The sequence below is a fragment of the Eublepharis macularius genome, chromosome 1 (genome assembly GCF_028583425.1).
Source record: "Eublepharis macularius isolate TG4126 chromosome 1, MPM_Emac_v1.0, whole genome shotgun sequence".
NCBI classification, from domain to species: Eukaryota; Metazoa; Chordata; class Lepidosauria; order Squamata; family Eublepharidae; genus Eublepharis; species Eublepharis macularius.
In genome coordinates, this window is record NC_072790.1 from 194798850 (window position 1) to 194821759 (window position 22910).

General features: G+C 40.5%; 1 protein-coding gene across 1 annotated transcript; it reads right to left on the bottom strand.

The window, feature by feature from the left end:
- Positions 1-145: 145 nt before the first annotated feature.
- On the bottom strand, positions 146-22879 carry PRPH2 (peripherin 2). Its single transcript, XM_054995292.1, has 3 exons — positions 22299-22879; positions 17010-17256; positions 146-382 (listed from the first exon to the last, which is right to left on the bottom strand). Exons 1-3 carry the CDS (start codon positions 22877-22879, stop codon positions 146-148), a joined length of 1065 nt encoding a protein of 354 aa, XP_054851267.1.
- Positions 22880-22910: the final 31 nt, after the last annotated feature.

The following is a 22910-nucleotide window of genomic DNA, read 5'->3' on the forward strand; positions in this document are numbered from 1 at the left end:
GATGCCTGTATTAGCCCCAAATGCACTAGATTGTATTTGCCATATGTACAAAAGTATGGGTTTTGTTTTTACAAATGTCAAGTTGTGATGGCTTTGAAAAAGTGATTATTCACAATTCTCAGTCTTTAGGAACAGTCTTGTCAACTCAACTGACAGTCGTGACAGCTTGGGTTTTTGTACCTTCTTCACCATCTGCACCCTCGGCTCCTGCTTCCACTTGGTTAAACTTACCAATCTTTTTCAAATTTTCCAGGGTGGATTTGAAGGTTTCTTTAAAACTCTTCTCCAAGACCCACCCTTCACTCTCACATTCAGGATCTTCTGGATTGCTGATGCTCTCCAGTGAGGTATGCAAGAGCCGTAACCCTATCATAACTGACACCTGCAGGGGACACAGAATGAAGTATGATGACAATGAGTCAAAGATCAAACTAATCTTTGGAAGCTTTTCAGGCTCCTCTTCCCCATCCCAAATAATTTAATGTTCTGCTTCAGCATGTTTGAAGATGTTTCTGGTTTACCAGCCCTGATACAGGTTGTTACTCCCAAGTAGAAATTCAGTTACCTTCTGCTTGGAAAATATATCAATTACCTTCTCAGTAAAATATAATTGATAAATATTTAACTTATTGCAAATATTTCTTCATGTGGAATCAAGGCAAAAACGAATATATTATTAATACCCCACTTTTCAGCCTATGCTAGATTTTCCCATGGTCTTACAATTGAAATAGCATAATCCACACACAGAGACACAACAACAACAACAACAACTTAAGAATAATAAACAAAAATACAGTGAAAGAAAATGGTATTTCTCCTGAGGTCATGGAGGTCTCTCCCCAGAAATAAATTGCCAAGACCAGGCCCTGCAGCATAGATATTTGTGTTACACAAAGTGGGTCTTCCTTTACCCAAGATGAAAGAAATCACCTCCTACTTTTGTTCTTCACTGTAGTGGCAAAAGTGAAATGGGGATGGGAGGACTCAAATCTCACACATACTGCACATGTAATCTAGTTAACCTTTATGACTTCTCCCAAAGAATAGTAGATTGCAACTAGGGCAGGGTGAGAGATCTTTAAGAGCAGTGCCTCCACAAAGATACAGGTTTAAAGTTATAAAGCTAAGTGGACCCTAACCATTGAACCTGTTGGTTAGGCTTGTAATGCAAACACTTATCCTTCCAAAAATAGATACGTATCTGAATTGATCTCTTTCTGGCCTGTGCTAGAGATATGACAAAGATAACAACAAAACTTCCTGGACCTTTTAAAGCATTTTCAAATGTAACATTTTTTTAAAGGAGTAGATTCAGTTTTCTAGTTCTAAACCAGTACAAAGAATTGTCCCATGAAACATTAATTTGCATTTTTTTGCATTGCCATTAATATGCTTCCAACGAAACAAGAGAAGCGCCCTTAGTAACAACAAGCAGAATATGTAGCGGAAACCCACAGCTAAGGGATTTAAAGAAACGTACTAAATCGTCTAGATTTAGTACGTGTTTCTTTAAATCCCTTAGCTGTGGGTTTCTGCTTCATATTCTGCTGATTAATATGCTTCCAGCTGTGGTGATGAGTTTACAGAAGAAAACCTACAAATGGTCTTCAGACATTTTCTATCAACCTGGTTGAAAACATTTTGTCCTGGGAATAAACTCCTTGGTTCATATAGGGTTGCTTCAGCTAAGTGCTGGGAATGGTAGCAATGGCCTTTTACTTGCTGCATTTTTAAAATTTACATTAAAACATAAAAGCCTGGATCCAGTAAAACCTAGTGGTGTTTAAGCTTCATAGAAATCAGATGATCATGAACATTTCTGATTTGTCCCATTGATGCCAGTTTGATAGGCATATCCATAGCCAAAATCTAGGACTGGCAGCTTAAAGAGGAAGGAGAAGAATGATACTGATTGGAGACTAACAGAAATGGTAGCAGCCCGTTCCTTTGAACTAGTAAATCATACATTTTACAACAAAGGAATATTGGGTCTATATAGGACTTCCATGACACATTCAATATACTGCTTTACATTTTACTTAAATACAAAGATTTTTGAAAATACAGTTCTATTCCACGTTGCTCTGTAATGTAGAAAGCAAAGCAACTAAGCATGTCCACGGATATGCTATAGATGGCTCTGTAATAGGCAGAAAAGACTGATCTTCTAAAGCCAATCTGTTTACTTCAGCTTTAGCTTGAGGCGATTAACTCAAAGTAGGATGGGGCTTTTGTTTTAATAGTAAAGATTGCCTAAGGATATTTTAATAGAACTTAACTTTTTGCAGATTAAGAACAGTATATGGGGCAATTTTATTGTAAATCCAATTATGTGTTAGAGAGTTTCAGGTGGGTAGATGTGTTGGTCTGCATAGATGAGCAAAGTTCAAGTCTAGTAGCACCTTAAAGACCAAAGAGAGTTTCCAGGACATAAGTTTTTGAAAGCCAAGCCTCAATTGAATGTGTGGGCCATTACACCCACCATACACTTTATGTGAGGAATCTCTCAAAAGGACAGTACTGCCTGAGATGTTTCTTAAGATTGTTCAGTGTGCCAAGATTGTACGCGAGATATGGTGTTTTATCCTGCATACTCAAGGTATCTCAGTTTTTGTTCAACATTCTTAACTAGGAAAAATAGTAGTACTACCAGATCTCTGTACTCACAAACACTAACACAGATTAGAATCAGCACTTTTCCCACAAACATTGAATGTCATAGCTCCCTTCCCCCAATTTAAGATCCAGTTTGCTTAAAAGGTGGAAGACTGTTGTTTGAATCCTTGAATTCCACCTTTTCTTATGTTTACAGACCATAATATTAACAACTTGAAACCAAAAAGCAGATCATTCATGCACAACCTTATTTAAAAAGGACTTAAACACATATAAGTGTGTGAACAATAACTTTTTCTCATCAGTCACTACCACTTAATCAAGGCAAAGGAGGTTTGATGCCATCAATCATGGTATCCTTTTGCACTGCCTTTTGGGGTTGGGACCAGGAAGCATTCTTTGGCGGGGGTTTCAGAGTCTGGTGGTGGGGCACTACTGCTCCACCCCTTGACCTCTTGAATATGGGGTTCTGCAAGGTTCTATATGGTCCCCAATACTTTTCAGCATCTATGTAAAGCCACTAGGAGGACATCCAGAGATTTGGACTGGTAAGTCACCAATATGCAGATGATATTTAGCTCTATTTTATGCTTCCAGCATATCGCAGGGAGGCTGCAGAAACAATGAACAGGTGCCTGGAGGCAGTTTTGGGATGGAGGAGGGCTAACAAGTTGGGGATGCTCCTGGACTCTGAACTCTTATTGGATAAATGGTGGCAACAGCAGCCAGGAGTGCCTTTCTCTAGCTTCAGTTGGTAAGCCAGCTACCTGGGAAAGATATTGCTGCCCTGGTAATATCTAGATTAGGTTACTGCAATGTATTCTATGTGTGGCTGCCTTTGAAGACTTTCTGGAACCTGCAATTGGAACAAAATGCTGTGGTCAATGTTGATTGGAATGGGTCGTAGGGACTATATCACTCTACTTGTGTACCGTCTACACTGGCTCCCAATTTACTTCCAGACCTAATTCAGTGTGGTGAATCTGACCTTTAAAATCCTATATGGCTTTGGATCAGTATGTCTCCTCCCATGTGAACCTAGCCATCAAGTCATCTTCTGAGGCTCCCGCCATCTGAGGCTTGATGGGTGGCAACCTGGGGAAGGGCCTTCTCAGTCATGGTGCTGGAACTTTGGAACTCCTTTCCCAGGGAGATTTCCCTGTTTCCTTCTGTCATTATTTTGTGCCAGTTATGCAGATTCTCCTTCTTGTCATCAGGGGAAAAACTCTAACAGCATCTGTTACAAAGTCCTCTGGCATCAATTATAAAATCATAAATAATCAGTATCCATTGGCTCACCCACGCCTTCTACAGACTGTAGAAGTTGAAAATGTTCAAAAGCAGCAGCAGCAGAGCACAGATTATTAGGATTGCTCAAGTTGCCACTTCATGAAACTGATGAATATCTCTTGGAGATAAAACACATTTAAAAGGCTATCCTATTAAACAATCATGAGGTGCATCTTCTGATCTGAATTTGGCAGATCTGCTTCATATCTATATTTAGTGCAGGTTCTTACATTATGGTGGGAGTTGCTTTCCCATAGGTGGCTCCCACAATGCTCTGGTTAATGTCTGTAGAATTGGTCACACAGTACTTTCTCATGTGAGCAGCGGCAGCTGCCTACCCTGTGATTCCTTCCTACAGGCATTCCTTCCTTCCAAAAGCAGTGTGGAGTCCAACCATTCCGATACAATGTTTGTGTTATGTAAGGAAGCCCATAGATAAGTCACTGTCTTACATCCTTGCACAGCCACTTTAAAAAATAACTAAATGTAATAAAAAGATTGATCATTTATATACTTGCTCACCTGTCTCTTGGATTTTAGTCTTTTTTTCTACTCCTTGAAAAACTAGAAGAAACTTTAACATATCTATAGGTCTCTCTCACTCTCATATGTTTTCAGAAAACTATATGAATTCTAGGTTTTCTCTAAAAGACTTGGAAATACAGCATTTGTCATTCTCTCTCTCTTGAGAGAGACAGAAAGAGAATAGCAAATGCTATATTTCCAAGTCTTTTAGAGAAAACCTAGAATTCATAAAGGTTTTTTTTAAACAATACTAATTAGTGGATCAGGCATAGATCTAATTAAGATAATTATAATGATCAGTTTATTGGCTGAGGTCCACAGAACAGCACAAGCTAAGGAGTCTTGATGTGTCACTAGAACAGTAACCCTTTGCTTCTCCCTGATGTTATATAGCAAAGAGATTTTGAAACTGATGAGATTTTAAAATGTTGTGGTCTGGCATGAGGTCTGCTGTCCAAAGGAAAAAAAATGTCTACAATCCCTTGAAGAAAGAAAGGAATATAAAATACTAGAGGCTGAAATGCTTGAGCTGATGGTGGTGGTCTTGGAGGTGGTATTGAGGACTCCCAGGCTAGTTGTTTAGAGGGACTTCAGCATCCATGTTGAGGCTACCTTGTTGGGAACAGCTCAGGATTGAGCTGGACTGTCATTTGGAGGAGGGCAAAGAGCTGTTCCAGTTGGCATTAGAGGGTAGGATGCGAAGCAATGGGCTAAAACTACATGCACAAAGGGACAGGCTGGATATTAGGAAAAACTTTTTCACGGTCAGAGTAGTTCAAAAGTGGAATCAGCTGCCTAGGGAGGTGGTGAGCTCCCCTTCACTGGCAGTTTTCAAGAAGAGGCTGGATGAATACTTGTCAGAGATACTTTAGGCTGATCCTGCACTGGGCAGGGGGTTGGACTAGATGGTCTGTATGGCCCCTTCCAACTCTATGATTCTATGAGTCTATGATTCTATTCTATGATTTCATGGTCTCCATGACAACCATGGGCCTGTCTCAGGTAATAACAAGCCCTCCAGACTGTGCAGGTTACACACTTGATTTGGTGTTCTGCTCTAGGTAGGAAGATGATCTGAAGTTGGGAGGTTGGAGACAGTTCTATTGTCATGGACAGATCACTACTTGCTGGGGTTTAGACTTATAGGGATATCAAGACTTTGCAGAGGTTGGGGATAGATTAAGTTAATCAGCCCTCATAGCCTGATGGATCCAATTGGTTTTCAGATAGCAATAGGGGGATTTTCCTGCTGATATGGTCAGCACGCCTGTTGATGCCATGGTTGACCTCTGGAATAGGGAAATGACCCAGGCAATTGACACAATTACATCTAGGTGCCCTGTCTCAGGTCTTGGTTTACTGAGGGGCTGTGGATGATAAAAAGACAAGGGAGACAGCTATAGTAACAGCAGGAAAAGAAGAAGATTCCAACGAGGCATGGGCTAGAGCTCATTTTAAAGCTTATTCCATGGCAGGGATGGCAAAAAAGAAATATTTCTTCACCACCATTGCATCTGCACAGTGGATAGGCAGAATACTTCTGGGTGGTCAAGAGCCCATTGGACTCCAGCCTATAGTAGGAGGTGGACTGTTCTGCAGCCCATGGGGATCAGTTTGCTAAGCTCTTTCCAAATAAAATGTCTTGTATCTGTTCCAACTTGGACTCTACATTATCAGTGACAGGATCAGATGATCCGGGGGGGGGGGTCTGATTTGTCCAGTTGTGTGGGATACCTTTCAGTTTGTCCTGTCTGAGGATGTGGACAGGATTCTTGGAAGTTTGAAACCTATCACCTTGTATCATCCTTGCCCCTCCTGGCTGCTTAATTTGCCGGGGCTGGGGGCTGGCAGACCAAGTCTGGGACACAGTAAATGCCTCACTGATAGAGACAGTGGTTGTTCCTGCCCTGAAGCAGTGGTGTGACCAAACCTAAAGAAACCTAATCTGGATCCAGGAGAGTTGAATAACTACTATCCAGTTTCAAAAGTACAATTTTTGAACAAGGCGATTGAATGAGTGGTAGCTGGCCAATGTCAAGGATTTCTGAATGAATCAGATTGTTTGGATTTGTTCCAATCTGGTTTCAGGCCTGGTCATGGGACTGAAAGATCCTTGGTCACCCTGGTGGATGACATGTGCATGGAGATGGGCTGGAGGAGTGGGACCCTGTTAATTCTCCTGAACTGCTTAGCAACTTTTGATACCATTGATCATGGGCTATGATCTGGACCTCCTTTCAGGAATGGGGCTGGGAGGTACTGTTCTGTGGTGTTTCTAGTCCCACTGCAAAGGTGGATTTCAGAGTGTGGTGCTGGAGGACTGCTGTTCTGCCCTTTGCTCTCTGGCCTACAGAGTTCTGCAAGGTTCCATCTTGCCCACCATGCTTTTCAACATTTGTGTAAAACTATTGGGAAAGGTCATCTGCAGATTTGGTCTGAGTTACTACCAATATGCAAGTGACACTCAGCTCTATCTCATGCTTCTAGTAGGGAGGGTGTGGAAACTGTGAACAGGTGCCTGGAAGCAGTTGTGGGATGGATGAGGGCTAACCAGCTGAAACCTAATGTTAACAAAATGGAGGGAGGGGCTACTTATGGGGGGAAGTTCTGACCAGGAAATAGATTATCTCCTGATCTGGATGGGGCTGTACCCTCCCCACAAAAAGATCGGGTTTGTAACTTGGTGGTGCTCCTGGACCCAGGCCTCCTGTTGGATAGACAGGTGGTAGTAGTGGTCAGGGTGCCTTCACCAACTTCAAGTGGTCAGCAGGCTGTGACCCTTCCTAGGCAGGGGGGAGATCTTGCCACTGTGGTGCATGCCCTGGTAAACATCTAGATTAGATCACTGCAATGCACTCTACCTGGGGCTGCCTTTAAAGACTGCCTGGAAGCTACAGATGGTACAGAAGACTGCATCCAGAATGTTGACAGGAATGGGCCATAGGGACCATATCACTCCAGTCTTGTTCTGTCTATACTAGCTCCCAATTTTTTCTGGGTTGAATTCAAGGAGACGGTATTGATCTTTAAAGCCTTATGTGATTTGGGGCCAAGATATCTTAAAGACTTCCTTCTCCCACATGAACATACTTGTCCACTCCTGTCCTCTTCGGAGGTTCTGCTTTGAGTGTCACTGCCATCTGAGGCTAGATGGGTGGCAAGCCAAGAAAGGGCCTTTTTGGTTATAACTCAAAAACTCTGGAACTCTCTGCCCTTCTGTTGCTTTTTCCACCAGTGGATGAAGACTTTTTGTTGTTGTTATTGAAATGTTTTAATGTTTGATGTTTGCCACTTTGGGGACCCTATTTGGGCAGATAGGTGACATAAGAATATTTTAAATACATAAAATAAAATATAAAAGTAAGGCATTAAGATACCATTGTAACATGAAAAATAATACACATCAATAAGCAAGTGTAAAATGGGCAGGTGAAAAACTGTTATTGGCCTACTGCCTAGTTTTCAGTGTTATATATGATTACATGCACAATCTCTTCTGCCCAGTAAGGTCAACAGCTGGCTGACCAGCCAAAGTTGGTGAAAAGCACCCTTAGCCACATCTACCACCTATTTATCCAATAGGAAGCCTGGGTCCAGGAGCACCTCCAAACTATAAACCTGTTCCTTTAGTGGGAGTGTAATCCCATCCAGAATTTATTGTATTATATACTTTATTTTAAATGTTTTTAATGTGCAAATAAGAATGAACAACATAACATCAATTGTAGAAATAACACATCCACTGATAAAATCAATATTACATAATTGAAAGAAAGCCGGAAAATGTATGATCAAAGATTTAATAATTATAATTTCCTGCATTATCCGTGCTTTAGTTCATTTATCAACTGCAGTTGAATTTAATCAGTACATGTTTTAATGCTACCTCATTGTTTTTAACTCTGTTGGATGAATTTTAAAATGGTTTATTCCTCTGCTTGATTCTAACTTATTGATGATAGGTTGGGCCCTATGAAACACAAGTGAAAGGTGCTTGTGAATGTGCATCTTTCCTGAATCCCCACCTCCCACCCCGCAAACCACCCCCTTTGACCTACAATTTTCACTGAACTGGGCTTCAGCACAACCTGCAGCTCCCCTGTTTCACAGGAAAATGATGCCTACCAGATGAGTGGCAGGGGGATGGCCAGTCTCGGAACCTTTTCCCCCCACTGAATTTTAAATTGTAATACATGCATAGCAGAAATGATAGTCATTAATGGGATTAAAAAAATATTTAAATTGGCAAAAAATTGATACTTCATCACCACTGGAAGAAACTATAAATACAGAAAACACAGGAAAATTGTTCTATAATTTTATTTAAATAATACAAATTTAAAAACACCACATTTAAAATGGCTGCTCGCTACTGTGAGTGGCTGTTTTAAGTAACAGCCTTTTCTGGGTTTCTTTTACAAGCTCGAACCATAACTCTGTCACATATCCTAGCTGGACTGTTTCTCTAATCACATCGCCCCCCACTGTAAGGCTCCCAAATTGTTTATGAATTTCTTCTCTATCAAAGGCAAATCCAGCTGTTCTTTATGCAGAGATTAATGTGCAATGGTTTCTTAGGTGCTGGATGAGAATCATTTAAAAAGTCTTTTTTAAAAATGTTTTTAACTTTCTTCTTGTTCTACCATCTCTAGAACTGAAATGAAAAGCCTCTAATCATTCAAACATCTCCCTCAAAATAGAGAGCATAATTTCCCTGTTGCTGAGGCTACTAAACTAGCATTACCCTACTGTTCTTTCTGGAATACAGAGAACCAGTGTGGTACAGTAGTTGGACCCATATCTAGGAGACTTGAGTTCAAGCCTCCAATCAGCTAACTCATAGGACTATTGTGAAGATAAAATGGAAGAGGAGAGTACAATGTTTACTGTCCTGAGCGCAGAGTTGCCAACCTCCAGGTAGTGGCTGGAGATGTCCTAGAATTGCAACTTATCTCCAGGCTACAGAGGTCAGTTCCTCTGGAGAAAATGGCTGCTTTGGTGTTGGACTCTGTAGCATTATACCCCACTGAGGTCCCTCTACCCCCTAAATCCCACCCTCTACTGAGCTCCTTGGAGAAAGGGCGGGATAATATATAATAACAGATAGAAACTGACACAGTAGGACTGCCAAGCTGCAGCCAGCAACCCCTGGGAGAAATTGGCTATCAAGCCTAGTACTTCAGCATTGTGCCAATCTGCTGCCTCCCCCTGGCAGCCTCTCCCTGGGAAAACTTTGCTCAGTTCCAGCCACGACCAGATCCAGTTGTGTGGTACCAGCCACTAGGCTAAGTTGCTTGGCAGCAAAACCCACAAGGACTGGGGGAAACACCTCACTTTTGCCTGTTTTTTCCTCCTCCTAGCAGCCCCCATATCTTCACTTTTCCCTGTTTCCATTTCTCCTTCCCACTCTGCAACAAACCTTTTATCTGCTCCCATCTTCAGTTTTATTTATTTACTTAATCTATAACCCTCTACTTCACACTAGCTTTCATGGGTTAGCTGCTGTTGAACAGTAGCAGGCAGCCAGACTTGGGTGAGTCATGCAAGTCCCATGGTAGCAACTTGTCCAGAGGTTGCAGCTGGGCCTGGCCTCATAAGTCCTCCCTCAAAGTCCAGACAGTCCTGAAAAAGTCCCTGACCCTCCCACCCCTTTTACGGACAGAAACCAAGGCTGGAAGGCTGGCAGTACTGTTGTGGTGGCCAAGCAATGGCCACTGAAGGCATTTGTTTCTTAAAGCTACAGGCACTACTTCATTTTTTAATGTTTCATTTTCAGATTTGTTTTGCAAATCTGGGGCTTTTCTCAAGTTGGTAGAAAGATCCATCTTGTCTGTTCATGTATCCAATCTCCAGATTTAAGCTTCCACAGATTTGGTCACAATGAGAATTAGATATATTGATGATGATATCAAGTTACCAGCATTACTTATGTATTTGTATTTGTATCGCACCCTTCTCCCAAAGAGTGGATTTTAGCCTTGCAAATTCATTGAAACAAAATAAACTGTGACTTTTGAAAGGCAACCAAGTGGAGATCTAGAAGGGCATTGTGCATCCCATATTTGATGGGGTTCAGCTGCCCTTTGGTTAAGAGCATGGGGATCGAACAATACAGCTGGGCATTTTTATACAGGTAATAGGGCTATGCTGTAACTGAAAGGTTCAGAAATATGTTTTAATGAAAGGAATGAGACTGGACTATATTGGTGGGTATAGTATGTAAAATCTGTTGCTATCTATATTGTCCTGATATGTAATTTCTTCATTGTTCAACATGTAATGTTAATACTTACACTTTGTATTGCCTTTGTTTCAGATTTCTGCTGTCATAATTAGGGGTGTGCACTTCTGGTTTCTGATTCGGGTAAATTACCCGAATCGGACCCGATCCGTAAAGATCAGGGATATACGAATCAGCGCCAGCATGCTGGCCCTGATGCAGAAATCCCTAATCAAAGCTTTCCGAAGCATTCCCCAGCCCCCCAGCCCCACCTACCTTGTTGGCGGCAGCGGTGGCTCCGACTCCTCTGCCGCCGCACCGCCGCCTGAGCCTGCGGGGCCGTGGGGAAGGCCAGAGCTGCCGCTGCTGGCCCTTCCTGCCCCTCAATTGGCTGCAGTGCGCTGGTGGCCATTTGAGGGGCAGGAAGGGGCAGGAGGGGCGGCTCAGGCAGTAGTGCGGCAGCGTGGCAGCAGAGGAGCCGAACCGGCTGGCTGCAGGCCGTCGCAGCCTTGTGCTGCTGGCAGCGGTGGCGGCGGTCCGCCGCCCAGCTGTCAAAGACCCTCCCACCAGGTAAGTGGGTGGGGGTGGATGGGTTGCCCCAGGGGAGGAGGGGGGAGTTCCCCCCCTCACTTCAGTGCTCCAAATATTTACGGAGCATACCAAAGTGAGTAAAATACCTTAATTCCGAAGCAGCTTGCCACTTCGGAATTAAGGTATTTCCGGATTTCTCCCCAGCTTCGGGTAAACCCGAAGCGACCTGGTCCTGCACACCCCTAGTCATAATCCTATTACATTGCCTATTGGATGTCCCACCATTTTGACTGTATTTGCTTACACCATGTAATCTGCCTTGAGTCTCAGTGAGAAAGACAGATTATAAATAATGTAAATAAATAAAATTTTAAAATCCAGTAATATGTTACATTTAAACTCCTATGCCTCTAGAATAGGTTACTGAGGGAGATGAGGCACTCCTGAATGATGTTCTACATTGCACAGGAAAGGGAAGTAGTTGCAGGGAAGAGGGGGGAGGATGTGATGAATTTGTACAGCTCTCCCTAATTCTTGGAGTTTGAGGACGGGAGGGAGCTCAACAGGGATGTGATGTCATAGAGCTTACCTTTCAAAGTTGACATTTTCCCCATAAGAACTGATTGTAGTCTAGAGATCAGTTGTAATTTCAAGAGAACTGAAGACAGGGTTGCCTACGGTGGGAGATCTCCTGTTGGCAATCTTCTCTTCCCACCACCACTCTGAGTGGTGGCAGAAGAAAAAAATCAGCCCACTGGCATGGCATCACTTCCATGGAAAACCTGGAAAATGATGTCAGTTCTAGGAATTGTCAGGAACTCCACTGTAAGGGTCAACCAACATGGTGCCTATGGGCATCATGATGCTGTCAAGACTTTTCTTGGTGCCCAAATGCTTTTAGAGAGTGGAGGCCAGGTGGGGCTTTTGCTCCAGGGCTTCTGACTGGCTATTGGAGATTTGATTGTCTATGCAGATTTTAAAAATATTAGTTTGGCAGCAGCTGCCATCACTGCACAAGGATCTTCATTGCATGAGTGAAGGTAACCTACTTGGGCTTTATCACAAGTAACTTTAGCTTGATCAGCCTGCCATTTTATGCATTAAGTGTGAATGTAGGAGATACATGTTTGTCAACTGCATAATTGCCAAGGAGCTGACATTGTTTGTAGCTTCTTGGACCGGTCATTCTCTTTTAGGCTAACATACTTCAGAGAGTAATAGGATAAAATAGAGGAAGGGCAGGATAAAAATGAGAGAAATGTATCTAGATCCCTGCCACATTTATGAAGTGACCTCCTGCACTTCAAGCTCAGCGGGTTTTGGAACTATATTTCTCACCATTAAAAACTAGCTCTCTAGCAACTGGACCATGTTGCATCTTGATCTCTTGCTGCATGTCTTTGAACTCCAGTGTTTGAGCTGTGGCCAGAATAAGCCTTTTCTTTTCTTCAGTTTTAAAAAATGGATTTAAGGGTGTAGTTGTATATTATTTAGCAGCAAATGAACATGGGTCAGCTCTACCTAACAGGGACAGGAGACCTCTTAGCTGTTGGGACATGTGCCTCTGCTTGCATCCTAACAGCAAGATGGTAGCCATCTGAGCATTGTCTCGGCCCCACCTGGAGTACTGTGTGCAGTTCTGGAGGCCTCACCTCAAAAAGGATGTGGACAAATTGGAACAGGTGCAGAGGAAAGCAACCAGGATGATCAGGGGTCTGGAGACCAAGCCCTACGAGGAATGACTGAGGTATTTGGGAATATTTAGTTTGGAGAAGAGGAGGTTGAATGGAGACATGATTGCTTTCTTTAAGTATATAAAAGGCTGTCACTTAGGGAAGGGAGGGAGCTGTTTAGGGATCCCAGGACCCTCGGCAGGGGCTGGGGATCTCCCGTTCCCACCCTCTGCCCCCCATCATCACTTTGCTGACTGGTGGGGGCAGGGGAGGAAGGCAAGGGAGCAGGCCTCCTGGGCATGCTCCTGGGGTGGCACAACAATATCACTCCCGGGGCCCATATGGGGCCCAAATTGGCTCACTGCAAAGTGTGGGAGTGCTCTCAGCCCTGAGCGATGATATCACTCCTGGAAGGGATGTCATCGCACCACTTTGCACACGTGAAGACAAAAAGAAAGGTGAGTAAGAGGATCTAGCAACCCTAAAGCTGTTCCTGTTGGCAACTGAGGATAGGACTTGCAATAATGGGTTTAAACTACAGGAGGGAAGGTACCAGCTGGATGTTCGGAAAACCTTCTTAACATTAAGAGTAATTCAGCGAATCAGCTGCCTAGGGATGTAGTGGGTTCCCCCTCATTGGCAGTCTTCAAGGAGCGGCTGAACAAATACTTGTCAGAGATGATTCAGAGCTGTTCCTGCATTGGGCAGATGGTTGAACTACATGGTCTGTAAGGCCCCTTCCAACTCTTGTGATTCTACGATTCTATGAATCCAGTTAAAATCCTTCTAGCCAAGAACCATGACACTAAATGTTGTGCCTAATGTGCAGACATCAAATACTTGTATAAGTTACCACTGAAGCAACAATAAAAATCTACTCATACTACTGACATAGCTTTGCAGAGATTTTTGTTTTCTGTACATCATTATACAGAACATCAAGTGCTACTGAAGTGAATCCACTACTCTGAAACATTCCCTGGTGGATTGCATCCTAGCTCACTCTGAAGATTTTTCTAGTAAAGTGGTCAGAATCTTTCCAATGTATTTGTCCAGAATGGAGGCTAGCTATATTCTGACCTAGATCCTGGCACAAGTCTAGAAAGTAGATTGACAGTGCAATCCTAAGAGGAGTTACTCCAGTCTAAGTCCATTGATTTCAGTTGGCTTAGACTGAAGTAACTCCTCTTAGGGTTGCACTGTAAGTTTTAGACTTAACTTAAATTAGATTAAATTGTGGGATACAATGACTACCTTAAAAGCTAAACCCTAATGGAAGTAAAACGTTAATTGTTCCCTTCCTTTACCCTCTTGTCAGAATTGTAATAGATAAATCAGTGCAGGAAAGAAAAAACTCTACCAATTAGGCAGTGCTCTCAGAACTGACTGGTAAAACAACAATGTCAGTACCTGGATACCATCTTGAATTTATAAACTATGAGTAGATTATCATCACTTATATTCTACTTTAAAGAATATTATTGTTAACAATAGGTGTTAGTATTTTGTCATGTTGACCCATTTTCCTCAGAATAAACTTTTCATTAGTTCAGTGTCTGATTTCTCTCATCTTTAGACAGGTAACTTTTATTCACATTCAGTAAGAAGCTCCTACTTTTGGTTCAGTAGATCTGGCCATATTGTCCAAGTCCAAGTCCTTTATTTCATGCTCACAGACCAACAGGTCATAAGCAGGCAGGTTCAGTAATTCAAAATACAGAATGATACAATTCAATAAAAATAGTTAACCAAATAACCTAACATGCTAAATACAAAGTATAAAATATATTGTTAGGAGAAAAAATCATTAAAAAACATAGATAAAATTTTTGCCACAGCAAGAGTTACACTGAGGTCAGTATCAGCTAAAAGCTTTGTAATAACTTCTTGTTTTGAAACATACCCCCACTTCTGGATGTGTACTGAGATCCATTTATCTCTGGCAAGAACATGCTTCTTATAGTCAGTGAAAAGGTGCCAACTAGTATCTAGATTCCCTGATTTACAATCACAAAAATGGTCAGAAAAGGGAATCCCTAAAAACCTGCCTGCTAATTCCCCTAGTAGCAGAACATTTAATCCGGCCTTAGTAAAAAGTATTCTGTATTTGAGAATGGTTAAAAATTTACAGTTTGCAGGTAAGATCTTTGGAATAGGGAGACCCAGATAGTACAAAGAGCATACCCTTCGTGCTCTCAGTAGATCTGACCGTATTAGGTTTGGTGAAATGACCTATTTCAAGCAGCAGATTAGGGATGCTAATTAAAGGCAGCAAACTGTTAATTATTTGGTCACACGCATTTCAGTAGCTTCCCCTATGTTACCCTGAGTCGGCTGGAAAGGTACTGTCTGTATCAATAATATTCAGAGGGTAACACACCATTAATGATATGTAGACATCCCATTTGATCTTCAGACCGACCTTTTTTTTAAAAAAGTATTGCTTTCCATAATGCTTGCTTCTGTCCAGAATGTCTTGTGTGTTTATTGGAAATCAGTTTGATTACCGCAGATTGTTATTTGGTAATGCTGATTTTTCAGATTTTAATATATAGAATTTTCAAATATGTAGAATGGAATGGTGAGTCGTGGGTTCATGCATTGTTACCTACCCTGAAGCCTTTTTGCGTTATACTCACAAATTTTAACAATGTTAATTGCCTTGATCAAGAATCATAGCAGAACAACAACAACAAACAGAACAAGATGAGCAAGTAAACAAAATTTAACTAATTAAAAGATGGAAATAGAGCTTAACTCTGACCTCATTCAAAACAGAACACTGGAATATTGAGAAAACTCCTCCACAGTGTTTGTCCCAGATATAATTACTTGACTTGTGTGGAATATTCTTATAACATCTAAGCAGAACACTGGCTGAAACCTTAGATGAGCAAAACTCTCCTTTTTGAACACACATTAAGTTTTGAAATAGAATTTTCATGTTTTGGCCACATCTTACCAGACCGAGTGGGGGAAAAAATCCTCCTTTTGAGGTAGGGTAAAAATCTCTCAATGTATTTTTAATTGTCAGTTCAAGATGAGAAAAAAACAAAACAAATGGGGGACCTATAAGGATTTGCAGGGGACATCCAATTCTCCCCTCTATCCACTTCCTTACACTATTTTTTCTTTTCTTTTTTTCTTTTTCGTCTCCGTTTGCAAAATGGCTGTGGGCCATTTGGCTTCCGTTTTTTTCTGCGTTTTTAGACGTTCCCAGTCTTTACCCACTTCCTTCCATCTTTTTAGATGTCACCAGTCTTTACCCACTTCCTTCCCTTCCTTCCATCTTTTGCTTTTTTTCAGTCCCCTATGTTTGACTGGAAGGTTGGCAATATTGTTGTGACTGAGTAGCAACCCCAAAATGGCCTCCAAGCTATCAGAAAGATACTCTCACAAAATCTCAGTAGACATTGATCTCTTAAAGCTACAAGCACTGCTGCTATTATGTTGTAAGTTTTTAACCACCCAATACATTGTTTTCTTTTTTTAATTTCCAATTTTTCTGCAATATTGGGGCTTTCCTCTGGTTTGTAGAACCTCATCCATCACTGGTTCCATTGTATGGATATTCTGATCTACATTCTACCGCCCAGTTCAGAATTAGATAAAACCAATTCCTGCAGGAGCATTGAATCTTGGGATTCTTTTTTTAAAAAACCCTGAAACTGGCCCAAGAAGAAAGGAAAATACTATGAAATGCTATTTATTTTGAACAATTGACTCAAACAACTTTTAGTGACCGGTAATGTCCTGCCTTTTCAATCCTGCACGTAAGATTCAAACTGTCTTGTCTACAACATTTGGAACTGCACACAGCAGTTCCAAATGTGGACAGGGTGTTACTTTTAGGATGAGTTCGCCCATGTTATTTTTTTTAATACAATCCATGCATTCACACTTACACAGTGTGGATCTCTGCTCAATTATAATGCACATAGGCAGGAACTTCATAGTGCTATACCACAGGGTCTGCCCGCCCAGTGGGAGTAATGTTGGAACAATGTTTCTTGAACCGCATCAGCATCCCTTTTAGAGACTTACTGCTTCTCCTTACCAATACTCACTATAACAATTTTCTTGTACACCTCTTTAGGGGCATTCTTTCAGCGCCTATTCTGAAAAAGATATAGAAGCAACTAGTGAATTACCTCCAAAATCCAGACAAGAAGGACGACAACTCCCATAGAGCTCATCATGCTACTGTAGTACTTAAGCAGAGCCTCCCTGCAGCCACGGTTCCACAGGTTGAGCTCTTCTGTTTGATAGTCGTAGCTGTAGTGAGCTGAATTATTAGAGACCTGGTACTGGATGCATGGTCGTGGGGAACTTGGATTGCAGCAGCTGAAGGGGACGCCATCCACCAAGTATCTGCCATCCACGTTGCTTTTAATGCGACTGGAAACAGGCAAAGCATAATGAGTAAAGAAAATTACAAATTCTGTTTATATAGGTGGACTAATTACCACTGGGGGGGAAATGTTAAGTCTCTGCATTGTGTTTCTAAAATATTGAGAATACTATGGAGGTGCTGAATACAGTTGGGGACTTCCAGGTTCAAATGCTGCTTGCCATGAAGCTCGCTAGTCATTCTCCCTCTGCCTAGCCAAACTGTGGTCGTTTACACATGCCCTTAAAGGGATGGCCTACTCACCAAATGCTGGCAGCTTTTTCTTATGAATCCAGATGTCTCTGTTTGCAAAATGGTTGCGGGCTGCTTGGCTTCTGTTTTTTTCAGCGTCTTTTTTGGGAATGCACTTTCCGCAGTCCCAGAAAAGGCACCGAAAAAATGGAAGCCAAACAGCCCACATCCGTTTTGCAAAAGAAGACATTACTGCCAGCATTCCGTTTGTGTGCCTTCCCTTTAAGGGTGTGTGGAAATGGCCTAAAATTTGAAGTGAGTGTAAAATGGAGAACTATGTGTTATGCCTTGAGTTCTTTGGTGGAAAAGTGGGGATTTCTCCCCTAGAATATTATGTACATTAGACCTTCATTACCTACTCAGTTACTCTAGATCATGAATTCATCATATTAATGCAATCTTGGATAACCCGCTTTAGAACAATAGGCCAGGGAAATCCCACTCTCTAAATACCTGAATTATATAGACTGCTAAAAAGGCAGTAATGTGTGGTAGGTGATCTAGTTATGCCACTAGTTATGTATGTAACCCTGTGACCTCTTCTTATCATCCCTTTTAAAAATATATATTTTGTTAATTAAACATTTATATGTTATACTTTCTGGAAGTTCAGGGCAACTTACAAAGTAATTTAGAATATATAATTAAATATTAAAACATAAAAGCAACAAAAATATAACAGCAATACAAATTGTAACTCAAGCCCAGAAACACCTTTTGAAACAAAATTTATTGCAATCTCTTTGAAAACAGATCTCCATTCCTCCTAGTCCAGAGGAGGGGAGCAGCAACTGAAAATCATCATGCCCTTGTGGTAGTATCCAGATCTATAAAGATGACAAAGGCACAAGAAGCAATTTCTAATGTTGGTGTTCCCCAAGCAATTCTGAGACATTGGATTCCACAGTACAGTTGATTGGATCCTATGATCCTGTTCTGCTAATGGCAGTGGTTTCCCCCAGCTCAAGGAGCCTATACCTGACACAAGAGGCTCAAGTCTCTAGCATAATGGGAAGGGCTTTTTGTGCCAGAGAAATTGCTTCTGGTAATAGAATCAATCTGTGAGATCCAATCCAATGCTTTATAAATCTGTTTTATCCATCATATTTTTAACCCTCCCATCTTTCAGGGAGATTAACAAGGGATTTATTATACATTTAATTTTATGTTCAGATAAATATAAAGACTTAAAAAATGACATTTTGAAGACCATCTAGGAAGCTTCATGGCTGAGCAGCCTTTAATTGGAAGTTTCCTCATATTTTTTTCCTTTGATCAGCCTCAGCTACATCCTTTGGATCATGTAAGCAACTAACAGTGCAATCCTAAGCAGAATTACTCCAGTCTAACTCCACTGATTTCAATGGGCTTAGACTGGAGTAACTCCGCTTAGGATGGCACTGTAAAAGGTAGAAAGGACTGCTATTTCAGGGAAGACCATTGTATAAATAATCCCCAAGAGCTATAGCATTTCTTTAAAAACATAACTCGCACAGTTAATGATCAGATTTCTGAACATTTGAGTGATGATTTGTCCATTCTAAACTTTTAAAAAGAATTTTTTATTAAAAAGAAAAAATAAAGAATGACAATAGAAAGTGCATAATAAAGCTTATACAGGCAATAGTTGAAATTAATTTGAGACTTATACTAACTAATTTGTAACTGACACAAGCACTACATTTAAGATTGAGTTAAACTAGTAAAAATATAATAAAAAGAATTTTAATAACAAAACTTAGTTATGTGATACATCTCCTTCACCCTCCTTGGTTACCTGGAGGTTGGCAACCTTAACTCACATGCAGCTGCTGAAAACTCTACATATCCTTAGTTTCATCACTGCTATCGTATCAGGCATTCCCAGATCAATAAGCAGATGTCCTGTCACCAGACATTGTTACAATCATATTTTTAAATACTGCAAAATCTGCACCCCACCCCCCCACCCCAGCTCATGACTTGCTTTTCTGATGTAGATGGATTAAGTTCAAGCTCACAAATCTTCTGATAATGCTGGTAGGGTGAACATCTCATTAGATTTTCTCATGTCGTTATTTATAGCAAAGGGTATTTCTTCAATTTAATCTATGCCCAACTTAAACTTTGCCCAAACAAAGTGGGATTTATTTCTGAGTAATATTTAGCACAGTATTGCAATTTGAAATATAATTTTAGAAAACAGAACTTTTAGTGCGATTTCACTACAACTACCTACCTAAGATTATTTCCAAAACTACCAACAACCAAAAAACAACTTTAACATCTTCCAAACAAAATGTCCAATATCAAGTATATTTATCACTTTATCCTGAATCTAATATATTACATTATGGTATTATTAAGATCTGCAGTTATTTAAACAAAATTGCCCAGACATTTCTTATTTTAAAGTAGGAAAAGTCTTACTTTATTTAAAATATATATAATTGTAATTATTTTAATAAACATACCATACTTATTTACTATTTAGGCCCCAAATCCAAAGAAAGTGGTTGCATTTAAATTTTATTGAAATCTATAGGATTAATTAAATTGAAATTAACTTGTCCCATTGATTTCTGTAGGATGTATGCTGCATGCAGTACTAAACACATTTATCTAAGTTCCGGTGAACAAAGTGGGACTTACTTCTGAGTAGTAATGCAAAGAAAGGCACTTGTTAAGCATATTGACCTTAATTCCTATTTAGACTTATTTACCAATTTTGACCATTCTAAGGATGCGTTCCTTCTGGGAGGTCCACTTGGCTTGTCTTCTCTGTGGCAGTACCTGCTCTGGGGAACAACATTCCAGAGGAAGTTTAAAGAGAATTTTCTCTGGTTATATTGTGCAAATTGTGTAAAACAGTATTATTCCAACAAACCATTCATGTTAAGACCTTTAGGGTTTGTGCTGTGTTCTGAGGCTGGGCTGTTTAGGAGCTGTTGTTTTGCTGTTAAATGCCACTGTTCATCTTCAGTCAATACTGGGAGGGAAGTGAGTTTTGATATTGATATCTAATTATTAAATATAAATTACATCTGAAAAGCAAGTTTTAATGTATACACCCACCCACACACACATGAAAATTATAGCAGCAAAAATAACTCTGGATTTAAATCAATAACATTAGTACAAATTGCCTGCTCATTCAGTACAGTATTAATAAGAACAGCAATCTTCAACTATGTCTTCTTCCCTTCAACTTTGCCATCTCTTGGTGTAATATAATGTAATAGGCTACATTTGTATACTATAGGAAAAAGTCACGAAAGCTGGTTTGATTCTTTAAGAAATTCTCCAGTTTCTACTGATTCATTAATGATCTTTGGACCATTTAAGATGAGGACTGTGTTATTTATTGATTACTGTTTCTGCTAATTTATTGCATTTTATAATAGCTATCTAAAAATGTAGAACAATAGCCCTTGCTAGACCCAAATAGTTCTCCAACATATCTATGCATGAAAATGGGGTGATGAGGAAATGACCTATGTTCTAAATGACCCATGTTCTATTTACCATCATGCTGGTGTTTGAGATTTAGATGTGACCCAGTGTTAACAATCCTAAGCAGCTCTACTCAGAAGTAGGTGCAATTTTATTCAATGGCGTATACTCCCAGGAAAGTAAGATTGCAGCTCTATATGTTGTGACCTTTACCATTAAAGGTCTTTTTTGCTTTGCTCTCATTTGCCAAATTAACCGCATGAAACATCTGCACGTCTCTACATTTACTCATTAGAATGTACTAGATTTGTTATTTTTAAATTAAAAAAGTGATTGTGTCATATTCCCAAGTTTAATCAGCTCAAGCAACTTCATAAGACAAGTCAGGCAACTCTGAATATACAACTGTACAGTAATGAAGTGACATTGCAGGGGTATATGAAAAAATGCTAAAACACTCTCCCTACCTTGAAATTAAGGAGCAGAAGCTGCCTTGCTCTGAGACATAGTAATGGTCCCTGTAATTCCACCTATCCTGCAAACCCTAATAACCACAGAGCGACTTAATAGATGCCATCTCTAGGTCTGCCAAACTCCTATGCTACAATCCAATGGGGAACGTTCCTGCACAAGTCCCAGTGAAATTAATGGGAATCATAAAACACTTGTACATCCATATCATATCCTTCTCTGAAATTTCTCTCACATCTTCTAACTGGAATAAGAAGACTCAGGTCTCCCTTCCTATGCTTATCTAAGGCAGCTTGACTCTTGAAAGCTTGTACCCAGGAAATTCTTTGTCGGTCTTTAAGGTGTTACTGGACTTGAACCTTGCTCGTCCACAGTAGACCAACACAGCTATCCACCTGAAACTATGCAAGACCTTGAGAATTTTCTCCCTCATTATACCCCCCCATTCCTAATCTGAGGGAAAAGCAAGCATCAACAAATGGATTAACCTAAAAATAACATCTGACAATTAAAAGTCAGTGCCTCTAAAATAGTTGTCATTATAGTTATACTGACAGGATATTAAATACTGGAAAAGATTATTAGCCAATGAACTAATTTCCTTGAAAGTTTGCAATGCTGGTCTCCCTGTTTAAAGAAAAGCAACACAATTCTTATTACAAGTTGTTGAATTCTTCAGTTCTGTCTCTAACTTGCTATTAACAATGAACTTATTTTGTTTCCATCTGAATGATCTAAAGTAGGTGAATTAATCAGAAGTTTGGAAAGAGTGCTGCTTATATGGGCTGTATGGAAGTATAATTTGCATTACAGTGATAACGAATTTAGGTCCTGAAAATAAGAGTTCAGAGACAAGAACAGCGCAGTACCAATTACATTCTATTGAACTACTTACTCTTTCACTTCCTTAGAGCTAAAATCCAAGTATCTGTTGCTGATCCATTGAATCTCAAACCAGTCTCTGAAACCATTGTTCCCACAGCATTTGAACTCAATTTGGAGCAGGTCAATAGTTTTCTTCATGAAGCACCTTCCTGGAGTATCTGTATCTCGGTAGTACTTCATGCCATTTTTTAGCCCATTTCCCAGTGTAGTATCCAGAGAACCCCTCATCAGAAAGCAAAAAAGAGCAACTAAAAAAATACAGATGTTAAAAAAGAAACAAACCAACAGATAAAGTTTCAATAGAGGCTTCCACTTTGCAAACTTAGAAGGATCCAGAGAATCATAGCATATCTTGCCCGCAACACCATTGAAGGCGCAAGATAACAGACCCACCAATATCAAGGAGTTGGGCACAAAGTGGCTCTCAGCATTGTCCATCAGTTCACTTCGTTTCCTGAGCTCAACTTTCAAGAATAACCCCATGGCGAAAACGACGATTCCTGCAAAAACTGAAAACCAGTTCATGAGCCACAGTCCTTGTGCTAGTTTTACCCTTTTCTTCTGGTTGAACTTGACTTTCATCACAGCCATACTTGCAATGTTAAATTTACCAAGACGCCAC

Bases quoted from the DNA above. Each gene is read 5' to 3' on its own strand.
- PRPH2 (XM_054995292.1), bottom strand. From the start codon at position 22,879: ATGGCTGTGATGAAAGTCAAGTTCAACCAGAAGAAAAGGGTAAAACTA. The intron at 17,257-22,298 runs GTAAGTAGTTCA...GCCTGTTTCCAG, and splicing joins AGCTCTAAGGAAGTGAAAGA to TCGCATTAAAAGCAACGTGG. The intron at 383-17,009 runs GTAATTCACTAG...TGTCCCCTGCAG, and splicing joins TTCTTGTCTGGATTTTGGAG to GTGTCAGTTATGATAGGGTT.